Raw genomic sequence first — 19766 nt, forward strand, 5'->3', positions numbered from 1 at the left:
TTGGACTCAAGTTAAATATTTTTTTACCAGAATATTTTGGTTTCAAAATTAATATATTTAAGTGATAATTGTTTAAAAATAATAGTCCAAACTCTCCCATATCCAGCGTGATAACCCTTAGGTTTTTAGAGCAGTTACCAGTTTTTCTTACACGTGTGAAAGGAATAAAAAAAAAATCTTGATTGGCGTTGACTCATAGCGTTTCCCACATAACGCTCCTACAAACGCTTTGCCAATCTAGGCTTTAATCCCCATCCCCAGGCTTATAAATGATGTATCAATTTGTTTTGTCTTAACACTCTCTCAAAACGTTTTCTGAACGTTTCCAAATTTTGTTTGACTGAGATTATAAGTTGACAAAATATTATTTGTACTTATTACATCTTTCACATCTTTTGTTCATCTGTTCAACTAAGGCAGCATCGAATGAATGATGATGATGATACATTATTGGATTATTGTTTTGCGTTCTACAGATATATATATATATATATATATATATATATATATAAACTCTTATTAGCAAAAGAACTGGGGGACTTTCAACAACAAAATTCCCTGGCTCTTTTTGTATGGTTAAAAGAGGTTTTACAAATTTTGGATCAGTCATGACTAAATTGGTCGGTCATGTAAAGAAAGCTTCGAAGTTGGTGTTTGTTTTGGTTTCAACGCCCGCCTGTGACAAGTCCCTTAAACGATATGTAAAGATCATTGTTTTCCTTTCCAAATATTTCCTCCGCTTTATGTAATGTTTCCTGGCGATAAAGATGAGAGAGATGACACCATTTTAGGATTCAAACATTATATATAGTACAAATTCAGACTCTCACAAGAGTTTGCGTTTGAGGGCAGTAGGTATTATTACCTCCCGGCTCTGCTTCCTAGCGTTTAGTTCCTTGATGTTAGCCAGAAACGCACTGAACTGTTCGTAAGACAGACGGCTCCTGCAAACTCAACATGCTAATATATCTATCATTCATTCTCATTTACTGGTTGCTGGCTATAGGAAATTCACAATTTGTAATATGTACCTGGCTTGTCTAAAGAACTCTTTCCCATCAATCCGCGGATGGCGAGCTGTATAAGAGATAGTTTGTGATTTTGTGAGGATGAGAACAATCACATTGATGTAAAATCAGACAACATTATTGTAAATGCTGAAGTTTTTTTTTTTTTTATTTATTTATTATTATTATTATTTTTTTTGTAAATGCTGAAATTGTAAAAACCTGAAACAGAATGTGAGCGAGGAGGAGAGTTTGGCACTGAAGATTGCTGGCTTGCTGAAGACCACAGCCGTATATCATAATGTGAAGATGTTGGAGATGCGGCACCAGAGAATAGCTTTGGCGATGAAGCGGCAGAGTAGCTTCTCGGAGACGCAGCAGTAGATATCATCTTCGGTGTTCCGCTTGGCGTAAACGCAGGAGAGAACTGGGGTGTCAAAGGCAGTCTTTGCCTGGCTTCACTGAAACCTGTTTCATGAAGCATTACACATACATACATCAAAATTACACATTTGAATAGGTTCTTCATTGTTTGTAAAACATCAACAAGTACTCATCTGGCCTAACGTATGTTATTTTGTTACTACAAACTTAAATTATTGCATAAATCAGCCATCATCATTACCTTCTTTGTTTGAGTAGGAACCGCGTGCCGATAAGCCATTTGAATTCTCATCTACAATGGACACAGAGTAGATAACATCAGAACAAGTATGTCATGTACACATAAAGAAAAAGAGGAAAGAAAATGAAGGTCAACAAGAGATGTTACAATACCTTTGTCTCGAGGAACCATTTTGACATCAGCTGTCTCAGATTGCTGTAGAAAGAAGAACATTAAAATGTTTATGGTTCCAGATATGAAAAAGAGGTTGTCAAAGAGGTAATGGTTAAGAGAGAGCATACAGATGGATTCTCATCATTCAATGACTGCATCAATTGTCTCTTAAATGCTTCCAGCTACAAGGCAAAACACATAAGAGGCTATGAGCACGACGAAATCAAAATGAAATGAATAAATATAATCTAAACACAGAACATTTGAAAAAAGCAAGAACCTTTGCAAAATCACGACCGAGTTTCTTCGCGGTAATTGCCAGTGAATCTCGTTCTTGAGTTAGTTTCATCTTCAATCCAAAGATGAACCAATTGAGTAAAAGACACATACACTCGGATCCAAGTCAAAACCAACAGATTAAAAAAAAAAAAAAAAAAGAGAGAGAGAGAGAGAATTCTTACATTTTCATCGACAACATTCTTCAAAGTGGACTCAGAGTCATGGTAAAGTCTCTGAAAGGAGGACACTTTGTCTTCAAGTTCAAGGACAAGCCCATCTTTCTCAAGAAGCTTCTGTCTCAAGCCGGAGACTTGGGATTCCAGAGTTGAAACCCTAGAAGCGATGGCCATGGAAGTGATCTTCCTGGCGAGATCGAGTTGATCATAAGGGTCGGTGGGAATCACAGCGAGAATCTCGTCGGGGAGGCTGAAGTCACCGCCGCTTTGAGACATATTGCTGATCTCGCAAAAAGGGCCCTCGGGGATCTTCTTCGGCTTTGCCCAACTAAAAACTACGTGGCGTCTTTTTATTGGAAGATCCTCACCTTTTTTTCATTTGTAGCTGTCTGTCTGCTCCTTATATTGACTTTGAGTCCTTGAATTTTTTACAAGTTTCGTGTTTTTTAACCCCCCTCAGCCTCAGCTATTTTTTTTCTTTTCTTATTAAAATCAACTCAGCTTTTGGTTATGAAGCAATTTAAACCCCAAGAGATCAACAGCAAAAATCTGAAAGAAAAAAAAAAAAAACTCAACTTTGAAACCTCTCTACATAGTCGAAGAAGATTCTGAAAGAGACGAAGAGGAGAAGTTTCACAAATCTCCATTTTGAGGTATTTCTCTCTTCATCCTTTTCGCTTTATTGCTCAAAATCAGAACTTGAATCAATCTTGCAGCAACGAATCTGCTCTCTATCTTCTTCTTCATTGTCTTATTAATTTGTTCTTCCCTTTTTCCGACAGTACGTTCTCGGGTTTGTTGATGAATGAGATAAGCTATTGTAAAGCGTACTTTTTGCTTCTCACTTGCAATTTTGAGTTTCAGGTTCAGCAGGGAGGGAACATGTCAGTTCTTATTGTGACGAGTTAACTTGCTTGCTTGCTTATATGGTAGGATCAAAGTGATACAATCGGTGCCTCTCCCACACTGTGGGATTTCACAGCACAGGTGAGTGATCCAATCTGTCTACAAGTAAGATGTTTTTTTTTTTTCATCTTCACCTTTTAAATCCCTTACTCTTTGGTCACTAGTTTGCTGTTCGTTGTGTGTTTATACTATCATTTATATTTCCCATTAATCATTAATTTGCTTGAGTTACCATGTTTATGAAATCAGTGTGATGTGGATCAAGTTTTGTGGTGTTATGTCCTGTCCTCATGTGACTTGTCTGTTTTCATTTCAGTTGTATTTCACACATCGTAATGATGTCTGGACTATCTTTATGTAAGCACGAAATCATTCATAAATCTGTCTATGCTTTCTTTTGTATATACCGGTTACATACACACAATTTTTGGCCATATTTTCAGGTGTTTGGGGGAGATTGCTGAGGGGATTGACGCGTGGAATAGGGTAAATGCGAATAACAGACCACATAAACAACAAACACCAAGCACACATATATATACTTTAAGATCCATTTGATGATCCCGCACAGGCACAGCTGGCGGAAATGATACCCCAGATGCTCTCCCCAGAAGGAAAACCTAAGGAAGAGTTTAAAAATGACTTGCGACTTGAATATGAATGGATGAAGAACTTGGTGCTCAGGAACTGGAGGAGTTTATCCGCGAAAAGGCTGCTCATTCTAGTAGTGCCGTTGTACTTGAAAGTGTAAGCATCACGGATTCAGTTTGGCATGTAGTTGTATCAAATACGTTTAAATATCTGAGCTTGTATTGCTGTTGCAGATAGGAGATATATATATATATCCCCGAGGCCGAGGTAAAGCCTCCCGACAATGTGTTGTTCATCTGTTTACTGAGTCCTGTGACTGAGGCTAAGGTAGGTGCTTGATATATAAAATTTGCGTTTGTGATATTTTGTTCTTTTTTCTTCTTGTCTCATGAATGATGAGGACCTCCATACCATTTTTTTAAGCTTCGGAACTGTCATATCGGAGCGATATTTCCTTTATATATATATATATATATATATGTGTGTGTTCGCTTCGAAACCTCAATTTTCTGCTGTTGTATTTATTTATCTTCATGTCTGAATATGGAAGGGTCAAGGGTTGATGTAATCCGGGATTTCAAAACAGGTGACAATTTGTGCTAGCGCCTTTATAGGTGACAAGAAATCTCTTGTTAGTTGAGAATTTTTTTTTTTAGTTATAAAGATTAAAAACAAGGATGCATGTGAACAAGCTTACTTTAAGGTAATTGTCAACTTGAAGTGTTGACATAGATTTGTAAATTATACCAAGTTGTTGCTTTCCAGATGGACAATGCTCTGATCAATGATAGACGAATACATGTGGATTCATTTCAGCCAGAGTGTATCCAAACTTTGGTCACAGTTCCGGCAGAAAAGACGAAATAACTGTAGAAATCCTTGACAAAACATGGAACGCTGCAAGCTCAACTTTACTTGGCGGCAAAAATGGTTACAGGGAATGGATGTTTCAAATGTGGCTCAATGAATCTTGTTGCTAAGGACTGTGTGGGTGGTAATCAGTCTTCAAAGTTCATTGTAAAGGGAGGGCAAGAGAGAGAGAGAGACAGTGGAGAAGCGAGAGATGGGAGAAGGAATAGGTAATGGCATGGACCGATTACAATAATTAGGAATTGTAGAGTCTGTGAGGCAAAGAAAGATTTCATTAAAAAATAGAACACACCATTTGATTTGAAGATGGTCTCTTGTATTGCGTAACTCTTATCTAAACTCTGTATGTTTTAATGTATAAATAGACACAAGTACACTGATACATGCATGGTGACCGACCTCTGAAGCCAATTGCAGATGAGGCAAATATAAAACATGGCTAGGCAGCTTTGGTAACACTAGTCCTCTTTTGTCTCTAATACTTTTTTTGGCCAGCTCTTCTGTGCAACAATATGCAGGATGAAAGAAACCATCACATGAATCCTATCTACACTATATATTCATTTCACAGGACGCACCCCAACGGTTTTTACACGGAATCTGTACTGGGGTGGAGACTCATCACTGTCATCACTGTCGTCATCGTCATCTTCTTCGCTGGATCCATCTTCAACTGAATCCCAACGGGCGTAATCGAGTGTTGAATGACCCTTAGGCTTAGGTATGGCTTGCCACGCATTAGATTGCTGCTTTCCAGACAAGGGCACTTCCTTGCAGTTCTGATCTCTAACCTCTGGAGTTTTAGGTGCTACAACTTCCACCTTGTTTAGAGTAGTCTCTAGATCTTTTCTGATGGCAACTACAGAGTCAAACCTCTTATCTCTTCTCTCATGGAGAGCCCGCTCAACTTGTCTATATTTCTTCTCAGCTGTGTCTTGTTCAACGTCGTCACTCTCTTGTTCTTCGTCTTGTTCAAACTCTTCTTCAGATTCAGGAATTGGAGCAAGGGGCTTTCCTTGACCAAGAAACACAAGACACAAGACACGCTTTTTAAAATCCAAACACAATTGAAATGAGCCATGCCGTAAAGAGAGGGAGAGTACTATAAAGGATAATACCAACTGAGTCCTCAAGCGAGACTCGAGGTTGAGATAAACCTCGGAATCAGGGTTCAACTCCAAAAGCCTGGTGACATCAAAAAGAGCAGATTGGTATTCTTTAAGGGTGACTAAAGTCTGAGCCCTCAGCATCAAAGCTCCGCTGTGTTTCTGATCAAGCTCAAGCACCCAAGTGCATTCTTCTGCTGCCTGATGGAAGAATCCAAACACGCAAACTTATATAACCTTTTTAACTTTCACAATTTCAAAAACTCTTTGTTCTCTACCATACAACATACATGTTATTATCATTAGCTTTGAATTCATTTCAAGTAAACATTTCTAAGTTTCAAATAGAATAAATAAGAAAAAAAGAACCTTATTGAAGTCGTGTAATTTCAAATAACAAGCGGCGCGGTTGCTGTGAAGAGCGATCTTCTGGGGTTTGGGCTTAGCAGCTGTAAGAGCCTCCGTATAGAAGAGAAGAGCCTCCCTGTACTTGCCTTCTCTGTAGAGCTGATGCCCTTTCTCCACCTTGCTTGTAGCCGTCGCCGTCACCACCGATGCCATACTCCGTCCGTAGATTCAGATAAACTGCCGACGAGAGAGATTCCAGAAAGAGAGATCCAGAGAGGCCGAAGAAGAGGGAGAAATCAATAATGGTGAAGGGAAGCGTAATAATAATAAGACCTCAGGATTTAGATACACTATGAACCTTCCTCTGCTTCGTCGATTTGATTTCAATGGCGAGTTGTATTGTATGTATCTCTCTCTATCTGATTAGTTAATAATAATTTAATTAGGTATTTTCCGCAATGGCGTGTATTGTATGTTTAAATATCTTTTTTTTTATAATTAAAAATGTTAAATTCGTAGTCCAGTCCCGCCATCTGGCACTATTGTTGGGTAAGTGGGTGATATATATGGTCCATTTAATATTTCACTCATGACACGTGTTAAAAGTTACTAACTCATCAGATCGTGATAAGTGTCAATTTTACACAAATTTCTAATTATAAAAAAAAAAAAAACTTACTAACTCACTTGATCGTGACACATGTCAATTTTACAAGTTACTAACTCAGCAGATTGTGACAACTGTCAATTTTACGCAAATTTCCAACTGTAAAAGAAAAATCTTTTTAAAAAATCAAGAAATAAAAAAATTACTAGTCTTAAAATCTTATTATATAAAGTTGTATTTTCAAAATTAGCCATTAACAGGATCATGACACGTGTCAAGTATACTGATAAGATGTTGACATGTGTAAAAAGTTAATAGTTTTCAAAACAGCTAATTAAGATAATAGCATTAAAGCTACATAAAATTTACATGTTTTTTATATCTAAAAAAAATTCCTAAATCAATAAGAAAAATTACCGAACTAATATATTTTTCATTGTACGCTAATTATATTATGTTTTCTTAATTTGATTTTGACATGTATAAACAAAAACAATATTCATTAAACATGTATATTATTATTAATCAATAAATAGAGAATAACAAATCTAAATAGAATAACATAAGTTATGTCAAAAGAATTATTTTTTTTGAAACGTAATAGAACAACTAATTAAGAAAATAACATTATATCTACATAAATTGACATGTTTCTATCGAAAGCTTTGATCTTTGATTTTTTTTTCTGATATAATTTTGCTTATTGATTGTCGGTCTTTGATTCGTGCAGGTTCTTCAGTGGAAGCTATCATATGCAATGATATGGAATCAAAGTATATAAAGCTTGCTAAATTAATCGAATATGGAGACACTGGTGGAGGTTCCAAAAGTGATTCTACAGTTAGTAGTAGCGTTATAAGTTTTGAAGATTAGTCGATGGGTGATGTTTCTTGTCAAAATCTAGAGTTTTCTCTTATGGATAATATCAATGATTCTGGTACTGAAACAAAAGGTATTTGATAAAGTAATTGAGAAGCGATTTTGAAATTTGGGAAGTTAGAACGGTAAACAGTTTTAAAATTGGTTTCAAACCGGATTTATGTGGATTGTTTTCGGATTTGGTTCGTAAACCGTTTAAACTCAGGTATATAGAGAAATATATGAGAACTTTTGAATCGGGTAGAAATAAGCTGAGAACTTACGATTCGAGAATATTTAAGACAATGTCATAGATCCTTTAACGTGATTATGACATATGTCATATATTTTTTTTTTGTTAACCAAACATTAATTAGAAAAGTACTCCAGAATTGGTGACCCAACTCGGAGGGAAAGAGTTTACAAACAAAATAGATGAACTTAAAGATCTAGATGACCGAGAAGACAATCCGCTCTCAAATTCGATGAACGAGGAATCTTGGACAGGGAGAAGAGAGGAAAGGCGGTCCGAAGCAGGAGGAAATCGTCAAGGATATTAGAGAAAGTCGACCAATCTTCAGGATATTGAATCACCGTAACTAATTCGGTGCTGTCCTTCTCAGAGTGCTGACAAACAACTCCATTAGCGAGGAGACACTCTATTGCCCAAAGTAGAGCCTCCAATTCTGCATGAAGCGGGGAAGGGCTTCGACGAAGACATCTAGCACCCAACAATAAAATCTGATCTTCGCCAACTCCACAGCACCAATCTGATCTGACATATGTCATGTTTTTTATTGTTTATAAAGTTTTTACTTTGTATGTCTGAATTATTTAAGACTTATATATACCATCATGATTATAATTTTCAAATTTTTATTTTTGTTATGTTATATTACCTTTTTTTGAGCAAATATTATGTTATATTACCTTTCTTTCACTTTCTCAATAAAAAAAATCTTTTTTGGGTTGGTCATAAAATTATTGTACTCGAGTTAATAATTTTCACCAAGTGTTCATCCAAAATATCTTTGGAGTAAAAAAATTCATGGTTAAAAAAATAATGTCACAAAACAATTTTAGTAATTATAAGAACTATAATTATGCCAAATTGAAAGTAAAGTAACATAAAATTTGTTTAATTTGTTTAAAAGACATTTTAAGTGGTGATAAAGAACATACTTTAAGAATAAAATAATTTTAGGCGTAAGAGCGTATTTTTAATGGTAAAACATACAATAAAATCGTACGTGGTTATTAATTATATGTTGTTTTGATGAATTCTTTGCATGTAAAATATTTTGTAATAAGTTGTGGAATGTTCTTGAAAATTTACAATAATAATATTTTTAATGATGAGTATTTGGTAAAAGTTTTGGTGGAGTATAATTTAGCTTTAGATTATTGTAATAATTGTTATCATATATTTAAAATATAAAAATATAAATAAGTGTATGAAGGTAAATACAAATATGATTTCTTTCTCTAATTAAAATTATTAATATATTTACTTCAGAAAATATTTTTTTTTATATTTTAAAAAAATTGTTTAGAGTTTAAGATTTATTTTCTTTAACAATTTTAAAACTCAGCACATCGTGCGGGCCCTTATCTAGTATTATTATATTCCCTTCTTTTTTCCGGTAAAATTCGAATTTTTAGTTTTTTTTTGTTATAATATATTTTGGATGGTTAATAAACCAAAGGAATTTTAAAAAAAATGTTAATCCATAAAACACACATAATTGCATAAAATTTGAAATATTTCTCAAAAAGCATCTCTAATTTTTAAAATATGATGAGCAGAGAAATACGATTACTATTTTGTGCAAAAATGAAATCAAGAATTAAAACCAAAAACAATCCACTCACTAATCATCATAAATAAATAAAAAAGGAAATAAAGTTGCTTAAACTTGGAAACAGCATTGATGTTCAGTCACATAGAAAATTAAAAAAAAAGAAATGGAAGATACAAAAAAATACTCATATAGCAGAGCAAAATACTTGAGCCTCTTCCACAATTTTCTTCACAACATTGTCCAAATTCTCCAGAGGATCTTCTTTGGTAACTTCAGCAGGAGGAGGCTCAACGATCTGTGAGCTAGAAGCAACTTCTTTAGCTGGTGCCTTTGCTTTCTTTTTCTTCTTAGGCTTCACAGACTTAACTTCCTCACCAGCTTTTTCAACAATTTCCTTGGTACCAGTCTCAGTTTCTACAGTACATTATTATAGAAAACGCCCATGTTACAAACATACATTATTATACTTAAGAAGTGAACAAAATGTCTATTCATTCAACCAAATCAGGAAGTGAAATTTACCGATTTGCATTGGTTCAGAAGTAGCATCAACACGACCTTGCTTCTCAGCAACAGTGGTTTTGTACATTTCATCAGTTGAAAGGTTCTCTGTAGCAGTAGGAGCTAATCAAAGGGTTAATACTAAAACATACCAATACTAAATAACATCTTAAAATGAAGAGAATCACTAACTTCAACCATTATCTAATTGATTTTCATACCTTTGGCTATTGTTCCTGAAACGAATTCATCATTATTATGGCTCTCATCCACAAGTTCTAACGTATGTGCAAGAATTATTCCCTTGGTCAATCGTGACCAATACATTTTAAAGCAGTATATATAGAGAAAAAAGAAAAAACGAAGGTTACCTTTTGCTATTGATCCAGTTGCAATAGGTTCAACCTCTCTTCTACCACTTGACGTCTCAACCCCAAGAGCTGGTTTCTTACGGCTTTCGTTGGCCGAAATGGCCGAAGTTTTAGATTTCCTCTTTTTTGATGGTTTCTCCTCTGGTCCATGGGTTATCATCAGAGTATGAAGAGCCGGAGCAGGGTTTGAAGAAGCAGCAGTTTTAGTCATGGGCAGCTCAACTACGGCCTTGTCCTCAACAAGCATGACGTCCACAAATAGAAACCAGTCCTTTTCACCGATGGCTAGAAAAGCCTGACTCAGAATCATCGAGTCAGGCAAGTGATAAACTTGCCCTCCCGACTTAACCTATAAAACAAAACCAAGACCCATCCGTAAGATGTTGTTTTTTTTTTATTTTTCTTGAAACAACATAAGAAAGAAAGACGTGGGGGTATGAATAACAAAAAGATTGTTTTACCTTCAAGGCAGAAACTATGATTTTCCCAAGAGTTGGGAAACAAATTTCGTGGTCCTTGCTAATTTTGTCTGTGCAAATTATAACAGAAAAATCAAGATTAAGCATAGATGCATCATGCATGACATTTGACACGAAACGAATTTATACCAAGATATATATCGAATAAGAACAAAAAAAGACTAAAAATATGTAAAGGAAAAGAACAGATGTAACCTTTAAAAACCAATACAGAGTCACGTTTATCCAATAGAATGGCGAGATGAGTATCCTTATTAGTGGTAGCGAAAACACATCTCAATGTTGTTTCATCAGCCATAGTATGCAACGGAAATGATATGATTATATTAGGTTTTTTTGAAGAAGATAATTAACAAGAAACGAGGCTCTCTCACTATCTCTCTAGTTTCTATGGATGGACATTTATTTATATGCAAGAGTAGCTTTCTTCCTCACAAGTTGAAAAGAAATACCAAAAGCCACTGTTTTTTTTTTTTTTTTGGGAAAACGAAACGTCAATAATACTCAATAGTATCATTATTATCTCTTCCTCTCCCGCATCGTGTTGTCGTCCTAGTGAGTTTTAATGGCACAGTTTATTTTTTTATTAATTTTTCTTGTATCTATTTACTGCTTTTATTATTATCGCTCTTCCTCTCTCCCCACCTTGCCTTGCATGACGGCCGATGTAAATAAATTACTCGTGGCGACTAATCCGTATATTTAATTAACTAAACTGTTATTGGGTGGGGAATTGGTGATGCGTGTGGCCCATCACGTTTGTCCTTAAAGATCGATGAGTTTAGTTTCAAGAACAGAAGAACATCATTTTTACTTCTAGATGGTCGAATGTTAATTGCACAATGAAATCATGCATTTTAAACAAAACAAAATATGATTTAATAAAAAAAAACATAAGAACACATGATGTCGTATAATAAAAGAGGGAATCATTTTATTTTCATTGGGGTAATTAAGCGTCAATGTTGAGTTTCGCACATAGAGAAAAAAGAAAGAGATCGGAGGTTATTAGAAGCGATCAATGATCCTCATAGCAGCATCAGAGAGTTGGGCATATATGTTGATTTGGCTAAATAGCTCCAAAGACTCCTCAAACAAATACTCATCAAACTTGACACTCTGGAGATTGGACCGACAGCTCCAAGGGTAGCTAAGTCCAAGCATTATTGATCTAGCGGCTCTGTCGTAATCACCGCTTCTCAGATCCGTTTTGGCTTCCGATAGTTTTTTAGGTACCTTCATCGACAAGTCCTGTTTGCATGCCTTCAAAACTTTCTTAACTTCAGCTTTGTCTTCCTTTGACGATAGTTCCGTTAGGTTGCTACAACAATTCAATATTTGTTACATTATAATCAAAGATTTTATATATACATATATATATATATATATATGGTTTTTAGTTACAGGAAACAAAAAAACATATATGGCTAATTATTAGATAGAAGTGAAAAAACTTGCTTGATAATGATATTGAGGCGAGAGTCGAGACAGTGTATGACGATGCCGGCGATACCAACAGGGTCAGCATGAACGGAGGTTGGGTCGGATTCAAGACACTGCATGCAAGTGGTCGGCGCTTGTGCATTGTGGCATTCATTTATCATCAGATCATTCTTTGCCCAAATCGGAGAGATGATCACTAGAAGAGTTAACAAGAGAAACTTGATCATCATGCCAATTAAGGAAAATTAATGATCTGTTTGTATTATATTTCTTTTGAGGGTACCGGTGTGTGAAGTGAAATGCGTATTTAAACTAAGAATATGAGACCGTGGTTGGTCACGAATCACGAGCTATCTCTCGTTCATGCATGGGGAGGTAGCTAGCTCTATTGTCACATACGCAAGTAACAAGTTCAACCTCTATTCAATTTAACCTTTTGTTAACTGACCATTCAAATGCAAGCTGCTCTTCTTATTTTACTTCAATTGGTATCAAGCGGGTTAGATAAGTTTTTCACCTTGCCGAAAATCATATGGCCGTAATTTTATAAGCTATGTATTTTTATTAATTTATACATTACTCTATACAAGCACAACTAGCATGATGGTATATGGAGGCAATTTAGAATCCCTACCATAATAAATTAAACTAATGTTGTATAGGCAGTTGTAGTATTTTATAAAATGGAGACTCCACGGTTGTAAACGTCATCCAACATACTAATTTTACCATTTAATCTTCTCACATAGCTTGGCAGAGTTTATTATGCACTTCGAATGATATTTTTCCGAAGTAATCATGTGATTGCAGAACTTACCGCCTGTAAACCAGAAACAGAATCGTGAAACCTAAACAATATTATGATGTTACCAAATATCGCATCGTTTCCAGACCAAAACAAAAATTATCCAAAGTTCACTAAGAAAACGAAACGCAACCGACATTACTCAAAAATAAAAATACAATACAGGGTTTGTTATGTTTTGCATCCCTACTCTGCGCTCTTTGACTTCTTCTTCTTCTTCTTCGTGCTGTGGCCATCATCAGTCTCCTCGTCTCCTCCAGCTTTACTCTTCTTTTTCTTCTTCTCTGATTTCTCATTCTCCTCTGCTGTCTCCATCTTCCTCTTCTCTTTCTTCTTCTTTTTCTCTGACTTGTCCTCCTCCATCGCCACCACCTCTTCTTCTTCTTCTTCTTTACCCTTTGCCTTCTTCTTCTTACTTTTCTTTGCTGAGACATCCTTCCCTTCATCATCTAAACCAGGAACAGATCAAACACTGAGTTCACCATCACTCTAAGAGAACTCTGTTTTCAACCAAAAAAAAGCTATACACGAAATACCATTCTTTTGCAGATTCTCTATGACTTCCTTCATTACATCCACATTCTTGCGTGGGGCAACACCTTTGTCATAAAATTCCAGCCTTTCCTCAACTTGTTCACGAAGCTTCTCACCAAACGCAGTAGTTGCACCATCTACATAGGACATATCAGGGTACATAATTTAAAGCTTAAACAGCATATCTCACAACCGAAAGCTCTTCTCCAGGGTTTTCAGAACTTTACCAGCGAAACAATCAATCCGGGAGGCTATAGAGCACTTGTTAGCAAGATAACGAGCGATACGACCCTTGTTCTTAGCAGAGGCTCGGCCAATGAAGGAAGAATGGAAAATCAACCCATACTTGGGAGTGTTTCCACGTGTTTTAAGTGCCCTGAAACACCACAGCGGTTCATGTCAGATACTGCACCTGAAAAACACCGCAGCACTAAAAGAAAAACTTGGAGAAAATTATAAAAGACAGGGCCAGATACTGCACCTGAAAAGCGCCTTCTCAGCTCCAAGAATCTGGAGGGTGGATGATGGGCATTTGGCAAGGTTAGTCAGACTTCCAGCATGTGAAATCAAACGAGCACCCACCATTTCTCCAATCAAAGCTGCCAAATTAGGGGCAATGTCGCTCATCTTGGTAACAAGATAATCATAGAGCTTCTTCCTGTAGTCAGCAAGATCCATAACTCTCTGAGCAAAGGTCTGTACGTTGATCAGGTCAACTGGTGATAAATCCTGGCCTATGAACAAGTAAGAACATAACCGTCTCAGAACAAGAGATATTAGAAACACTCATTTATCCATTGCTACTAAAAAAAACACAGCTCATGAAATGTACCCATGGAAGCTTTTCCAGCTTCGACGACCTCCTTTGCCTTATCTTCATCCCCTAAGACTTCAGTAAGCACTGGGATGTGGTCTTCAGTCAACTTTGACTTGTCATCAATCATCTTTGAAACACGGGCGTAAAGATAGTTGTCATTAACTATCTTCACTAGCTCGGGGAAGTGCCACGAATACCATTCCCTGTAAGAACATTGTAAACAGTTCATCTACCAATTTTTTTGAGGAAAATTGCAACACAGAATCTGAAAGGGAAAAGCACAAAACAAACCTGACTCTCATGGCAAAAGAATTGATATCCTTGTCAAGGGTGTCAAGCAGAAAAATAGCTTGAATAACCATGTTATCCACTCGGTTAACATTAAACTTCACCTTGGCTCTGCTGTAGCTATGAGCTAACCCAAGCTGAGATTTTTCAAGATCACCAGGCTACACAAATAGAAAATGTTCATCAGAACACAAACCATAGGTTACAAACAAAAAGACAAGAGAAGGCCTTTAAATACAAAGAAGGATGGCACACCTTTAGGTCCTTGATGAACCTATCAAAATGCTGGCGTACACCTCTGAGAAGCTCAAGTACGAACTCATTGCTCTGGCATGGGATTTTAGTGGCTTCAAAAATATGTGAACCGAGTTTAGGCTCAGCCAATCCTAAGCTGAACTTGGGTTTCTTTCCCTCCTTGACTTTTGGAAGATTCAACTCCAGGAAACTTCTAAGCTCGTCAGTCATAACACCTACCAACATCAGGGTCAATGATATAATCAAAACAATGAAACAAAATCAGGACGCAAACAAATATATGAATCAACAATAAATTGAAGCGCTCTCTACAATATATATCCAGGGGGTTTTGAACTATGAGGGTTTAAATCCAAGGGTTAAGTTTTTCAGCTGAACCAAACACCATAGTGAAAGTCTCTGATCTAGCTCTAAATCGGAGAACAAGCAGTGTATATAATAAGATAAACCCAAGACAACACATGAAGATACAAAACAAGGAACAAGTTAGTGGGTAATGAAGAGTCACCTTCGGAGACGGCGTTGATTTGGTTGAGAGCATCGAGAGCAGACTCGAAGGGGTGAAACGCTGTGAGCTGAACTACACGGCCAAACCGACTGAGGTCAGAGACGGAGGTCCGAACAGCCTCAGTGTTCTGTCCGATCTCATCTAGTCCGTGCACCTCGAAGATGGCATAGCCTGAAGAAGATTCGTACTGCACATACATCGCCATTTTTGGAGGAGAAGAAACTAAAACCCTAAAGAACCTACTGAGCGAGATAAATAGACAATGAGCCGAAACTAGGGTTTCAGGGTTTAATACCATTTCTTTGATGGCGCTGCTTTGAACAAATTCAATGGGCCTGGCCCATTTTACGGTCTCTTCGTTGTATTAGCTTATAGAGTCCAAAAATTTTGTTCGGCCATCACGGCCGCTTTAAGAAATTATTATTATTGTATTTGTCGACTTTTTTTTTTTTTTTAAACAATGTGAACTATATACTATTTTCGAAAATTTTGACAGAAGCTACGAAATAATAAGGACAAGAAAATACTTTAAACGAGTTCGGAGCTACGAAAACATTTTTATTGAGTTATATGTGAAATCTGTTTCTTCAATAGATTGTGATATGATGTATCTAAGCATTGGCTTAGAGTCGCTGTCTCTGGGGCAGGCGTCACAAAGATCGTAGATAAGCTTGTGTTATTGGTTTGAAAGTTGCTGAAAGATGAGCTTGTGGTGCCATCAAATGTACAGTCGGTTAGGTAGCCTGGCTTAGAGGTGGCATCATTGACCTCAACATCTCCTGTCAACATGGCTACCACTCGTGACATTGGTGGTCTCAACGCATGAGATGACTGAGTGCAAAGCAGAGCAATGCCAATCATGCGTTTCACTTCTTCCATTTTGTATTCCTTTAGCTCATCATCAACTAGTTCAAAGTCTCGGCTTTTCTCATGTAAATTCCATGCCTGTATACTCGAAATACAAATGGATCATCGGCTTTTGACATTCATGACTATCTCTGATTCCCCCATATGACTAGTAAGGACTTACGTGTACCCATTCAAGAAGGTATTGTTTTTCCTCTTCCAGGTTCTCATCAGAGTTTTTCCTTCCACTCACTAGCTCAAGAGCCATAACACCAAAGGCATACACATCTGTTTTCTCTGTTAAATGTCCACGCATAGCATACTCTGGCGCAAGATATCCACTGCATTGATATCCATTGATAACGGGTTGACCAATCAAGATGTAAAGTCTTATTCTCTGCAACATAAACAAAGGTTATAATGTCTACTTTAAGGCCGTCTCACATTTAACTTCGCAGATCGAGAGATTGAGAAAGTGATGTTTATGTTCATTACCAAATAGTGCCTGATCGAGACTTCCATTCAGTAGATACTCATATACGAGCAAATGATGCTCTCCTTCAAAGCAGCACCCTTAAAGTTTTACGAGGGTGCGATGTAGAACTGAAGAAAATGCTACAATTTCTGCAACAAATTGGCCCTTCCCTTGTCGGGATCCAAAAGACACTAGCTTCACCGCGACCTCTCTTCCATCGCTGAGGTTTCCTTATTGAATGTGTTATTCAACACAAAACGTATTATTAAAAGGTACTACATAATATAGTATACTATTTATTTCCTAGTATCTCGCGGAATATAAAGGCCGTCTATTTTAGTATGGGACTTACTTTATAAACAGACCCAAATCCTCCCTCTCCAAGCTTGTCCGAGGGATTGAAATCTTGACTTGCATTTTTGAGTTCCGAGTAAGTGAAGGTGTTAGGCTTTACATCCATACTAAGTATTTCTGCAAGAAAAAATTCTGTTCTTAAAGTGAACAACTTAAAAGATGATATTCAATTTTAGTACTTAGGGCCTACATCTATACCTTCATAAACTGTGTACCGCTTTCTTCTTTTTCGGATAATGATGATAACAACACCCGCAAAGATACTCAAAAGTACAACGCCAACAATGACACCCAATACATGAACAGGGGCAGACAAGGAATTGAAAACCCAAAATCCCTATGTGAGAGATAATAAGTTTATTAAGTGAACACTTAGAAAATAACCACATCAATTAAGAAAAAAATAAGATTTTTTGCAGGCTTTTTACATCCATTGCATTCGAGTCAAATTCCCAATTGCAGGAAGCAGTGAACCTGTGAGACAATTTTTACCTAGGTAGGTGCCTGAAAGATGTGATTGTTGAGGGCTGCATTACATTCTCAAGATATAAAAAAATAAGTTAATAAAAATGGGTAAGTGGTTTTGTTGCTGGCGGGCTATACAGATATGTGAGGTCTTCCAAAGTCCAGAGCTCCCGAGGTATAGGTCCTACAACACTCATAGCATAAACCCTGCTGCGAAAGCAAACAACAAGATCCAAAAATGAGAATTCCTCAGTGGGGTGCAGCAAAAAGAGGCGTACATGATGGAGAACCTGTTGCTTGCTTCTGAATTGGTAAAGGACTATCACAAGGAGTCCATCTCCCCTCAGTGTATGATGAAGATTGATATCTCCAAGGCCTTTGATTCAGTGCAATGGCCTTTTCTTATCAATATCCTCAAAGCTATTAATGTCCCCGCGGATTTCATTCATTGGATAGAACTTTGTATCTGCTCTGCTTCATTCTCTGTGCAAGTCAATGGGGAGTTAGCTGGTTATTTCCAAAACAAAAGAGGTTTGAGGCAAGGATGTTCTCTATCCCCTTATCTATTTGTCATTTGTATGAATGTCCTGTCCTTAATGCTGGATAAGGCTGCTACTGATCACTGCATTGGTTATCATCCTCGCTGCAAAACAATGAACCTCACACACCTCTGCTTTGCTGATGATATTCTCATCTTTACTGATGGGAGCTCACACTCCATAGCGGCGATTCTAGCTGTTTTTGATAGGTTTGCCGCTGTCTCGGGCCTCAGAATAAACCTTCAGAAATCCACGTTGTTCATGGCTGGTTTTTCAACTCAACATCAACACGACATCCTACAGCACTTCCACTTCTCTGTGGGCTCACTCCCTGTTCGTTACCTGGGACTCCCTCTCCTCACCCGTTCTATGACACATGCTGACTATCTTCCTCTTCTTGAGCGTATTCGTAGTCGTATATCCTGCTGGACTGGTCGGTTTTTGTCCTTTGCAGGTAGACTTCAGTTGATAAAGTCGGTACTATCTAGTCTCACCAATTTCTGGTTCTCTGCTTTCCGTTTGCCGAAGAGATGCCTTCAGGAGATTGATAGTCTCTTCTCGGCTTTCTTGTGGTCTGGTCCGGCTCTAAATACAAAAAAGGCCAGAATCTCTTGGCTTGACGTGTGCAAACCACTGCATGAGGGAGGGCTGGGGCTTCGTCGTCTGCAGGATACGAACACAGTGTGTATTTTGAAACTCATTTGGAGACTAGTGTCTGCTAGTACCTCTCTTTGGGTCAACTGGGTTCGAAGGAACTTGATCCGCACTGGTTCGCTTTTCTCTGTCAATGAGAGGAGTGTTGGTGGATCATGGATGTGGAGGAAGCTTTTGAAATACCGTGACCTTGCAGCGAATCTACATAAAAAGGAGATATCTTCGGGCACTGACACTTCATTCTGGTTTGATGTTTGGAGCCCTATTGGTCCGCTGTTTGCTCAACTTGGGAACCGGGGTAGTATTGATATGGGGATCCCACAGAAGAGTACTATGGCAGAGGCCCTCTTGCATAGACGACGACGACATCGTGTTGATATTCTGAATCAGATTGAGGGTGCTCTTGACTCTATCCGCCATTCAGTGCAACCTCAAGGTAGTGATCGTCCACTCTGGAAACAAAGGAATGGTTCTTTTAAGAGTATATTCGCTTCCTATGATACTTGGTGTTTGATAAGGCAACCAAACGCTCCCTGTCCCTGGTCTGCAGGCGTTTGGTTCACTCATTCAACACCTAAGTACGCCTTTATAGCTTGGCTTGCTCACCATAATCGGCTCTCTACTGGTGACAAGTTAGTTCAGTGGAATGCTGCTGCAAATGGAGATTGTGTTCTTTGTCAGGGTTGTGGGGAAACGAGAGAACATCTTTTTTTCTCCTGCTCCTATTCCTCGAACGTGTGGTCTACTCTTGTTCGCAACTTGATGGGACCCCGGTTCACCACGTCTTGGACGACATTGGCTTCTCTGCTCGTGGACTCTTCTACTCCACGCCTACCCCTGTTTGTCCTGCGGTATGTCTTCCAGTCCACTCTACACAGCCTATGGCGGGAACGTAATGCTCGAAGGCACGGAGAAGCTCCCACTTCGTCATCCACCCTTTGCCGCTTCATCGACAAGCAAGTCCGTAACCGTTTGCTCACACTGACCTCCACCTCTGGCTATGAGAATGGACTCCAACTCTGGTTTCGAAGTCATCCTCTCCAAACCATATCCGTCTCTTAAACTCTTTGGTTGTTAAATTATTGTTCTAAATTGTAAAACCAA

General features: G+C 37.7%; 5 protein-coding genes and 1 long non-coding RNA gene across 12 annotated transcripts in view; 1 reads left to right on the top strand and 5 right to left on the bottom strand.

Annotated features, from left to right (window-relative positions):
• Positions 1-19766, bottom strand: part of LOC104778406 (protein neprosin) — a 648080-nt gene that overhangs the window by 463196 nt on the left and 165118 nt on the right. The gene's annotated exons all lie outside the window — the stretch shown is intronic.
• LOC104778480 (uncharacterized protein At4g15545) lies at positions 428-2728 on the bottom strand. The gene is made up of 9 exons (XM_087509000.1): positions 2247-2728; positions 2066-2134; positions 1914-1967; positions 1785-1827; positions 1633-1683; positions 1230-1475; positions 1032-1077; positions 866-944; positions 428-755 (listed from the first exon to the last, which is right to left on the bottom strand). Exons 1-9 carry the CDS (start codon positions 2514-2516, stop codon positions 666-668), a joined length of 948 nt encoding a protein of 315 aa, XP_087365126.1. The 5' UTR covers positions 2517-2728; the 3' UTR covers positions 428-665.
• LOC104778479 (uncharacterized) lies at positions 2673-4989 on the top strand. Of its 6 annotated transcripts, none has more exons than XR_015595568.1 (8): positions 2673-2893; positions 3105-3227; positions 3463-3503; positions 3590-3632; positions 3718-3893; positions 3971-4064; positions 4288-4440; positions 4554-4989. It is a non-coding gene; the product is annotated as an uncharacterized LOC104778479 (long non-coding RNA). The 6 variants fall into 6 exon arrangements; XR_015595567.1 differs by having other exon boundaries at positions 4288-4351; positions 4503-4989; XR_015595569.1 differs by lacking the exon at positions 4288-4440 and having other exon boundaries at positions 4503-4989.
• LOC104778481 (uncharacterized) lies at positions 4902-6512 on the bottom strand. Of its 2 annotated transcripts, none has more exons than XM_010502940.2 (3): positions 6083-6512; positions 5726-5914; positions 4902-5617 (listed from the first exon to the last, which is right to left on the bottom strand). In XM_010502940.2, the coding sequence occupies exons 1-3, from the start codon at positions 6272-6274 to the stop codon at positions 5168-5170; spliced, it is 831 nt and encodes a 276-aa protein (XP_010501242.2). In that variant the 5' UTR covers positions 6275-6512; the 3' UTR covers positions 4902-5167. The 2 variants fall into 2 exon arrangements, with proteins under 2 accessions (XP_010501242.2, XP_087365127.1); XM_087509001.1 differs by having other exon boundaries at positions 4902-5622; positions 6083-6511.
• Positions 11592-12431, bottom strand: LOC104778483 (uncharacterized). The gene is made up of 2 exons (XM_010502942.3): positions 12138-12431; positions 11592-12000 (listed from the first exon to the last, which is right to left on the bottom strand). The coding sequence occupies exons 1-2, from the start codon at positions 12350-12352 to the stop codon at positions 11688-11690; spliced, it is 528 nt and encodes a 175-aa protein (XP_010501244.1). The 5' UTR covers positions 12353-12431; the 3' UTR covers positions 11592-11687.
• LOC104778484 (nucleolar protein 56) lies at positions 12962-15645 on the bottom strand. The gene is made up of 8 exons (XM_010502943.3): positions 15330-15645; positions 14822-15036; positions 14570-14727; positions 14294-14481; positions 13943-14195; positions 13689-13837; positions 13464-13598; positions 12962-13376 (listed from the first exon to the last, which is right to left on the bottom strand). Exons 1-8 carry the CDS (start codon positions 15625-15627, stop codon positions 13114-13116), a joined length of 1659 nt encoding a protein of 552 aa, XP_010501245.2. The 5' UTR covers positions 15628-15645; the 3' UTR covers positions 12962-13113.

This window comes from Camelina sativa, chromosome 3, assembly GCF_030686135.1.
Source record: "Camelina sativa cultivar CO46 ecotype springtype chromosome 3, ASM3068613v1".
NCBI lineage: Eukaryota > Viridiplantae > Streptophyta > Magnoliopsida > Brassicales > Brassicaceae > Camelina > Camelina sativa.

Excerpts from the sequence above, each read along its gene's own strand:
- LOC104778480 (XM_087509000.1), bottom strand. The coding sequence starts at position 2,516 with ATGTCTCAAAGCGGCGGTGACTTCAGCCTCCCCGACGAGATTCTCGCT. Across the intron at positions 2,135-2,246 it reads AGAATGTTGTCGATGAAAAT|ATGAAACTAACTCAAGAACG; the intron begins GTAAGAATTCTC and ends TTTGGATTGAAG. Across the intron at positions 756-865 it reads CTAGGAAGCAGAGCCGGGAG|GAAACATTACATAAAGCGGA; the intron begins GTAATAATACCT and ends CTTTATCGCCAG.
- LOC104778481 (XM_010502940.2), bottom strand. The coding sequence starts at position 6,274 with ATGGCATCGGTGGTGACGGCGACGGCTACAAGCAAGGTGGAGAAAGGG. Across the intron at positions 5,915-6,082 it reads AATTACACGACTTCAATAAG|GCAGCAGAAGAATGCACTTG; the intron begins GTTCTTTTTTTC and ends TTCTTCCATCAG. Across the intron at positions 5,618-5,725 it reads CTCGCTTGAGGACTCAGTTG|CCCCTTGCTCCAATTCCTGA; the intron begins GTATTATCCTTT and ends GGTCAAGGAAAG.
- LOC104778483 (XM_010502942.3), bottom strand. The coding sequence starts at position 12,352 with ATGATGATCAAGTTTCTCTTGTTAACTCTTCTAGTGATCATCTCTCCG. Across the intron at positions 12,001-12,137 it reads CGCCTCAATATCATTATCAA|CAACCTAACGGAACTATCGT; the intron begins GCAAGTTTTTTC and ends GAATTGTTGTAG.
- LOC104778484 (XM_010502943.3), bottom strand. The coding sequence starts at position 15,627 with ATGGTATTAAACCCTGAAACCCTAGTTTCGGCTCATTGTCTATTTATC. Across the intron at positions 15,037-15,329 it reads AATCAACGCCGTCTCCGAAG|GTGTTATGACTGACGAGCTT; the intron begins GTGACTCTTCAT and ends TGATGTTGGTAG. Across the intron at positions 13,838-13,942 it reads GCTGAGAAGGCGCTTTTCAG|GGCACTTAAAACACGTGGAA; the intron begins GTGCAGTATCTG and ends GTGGTGTTTCAG.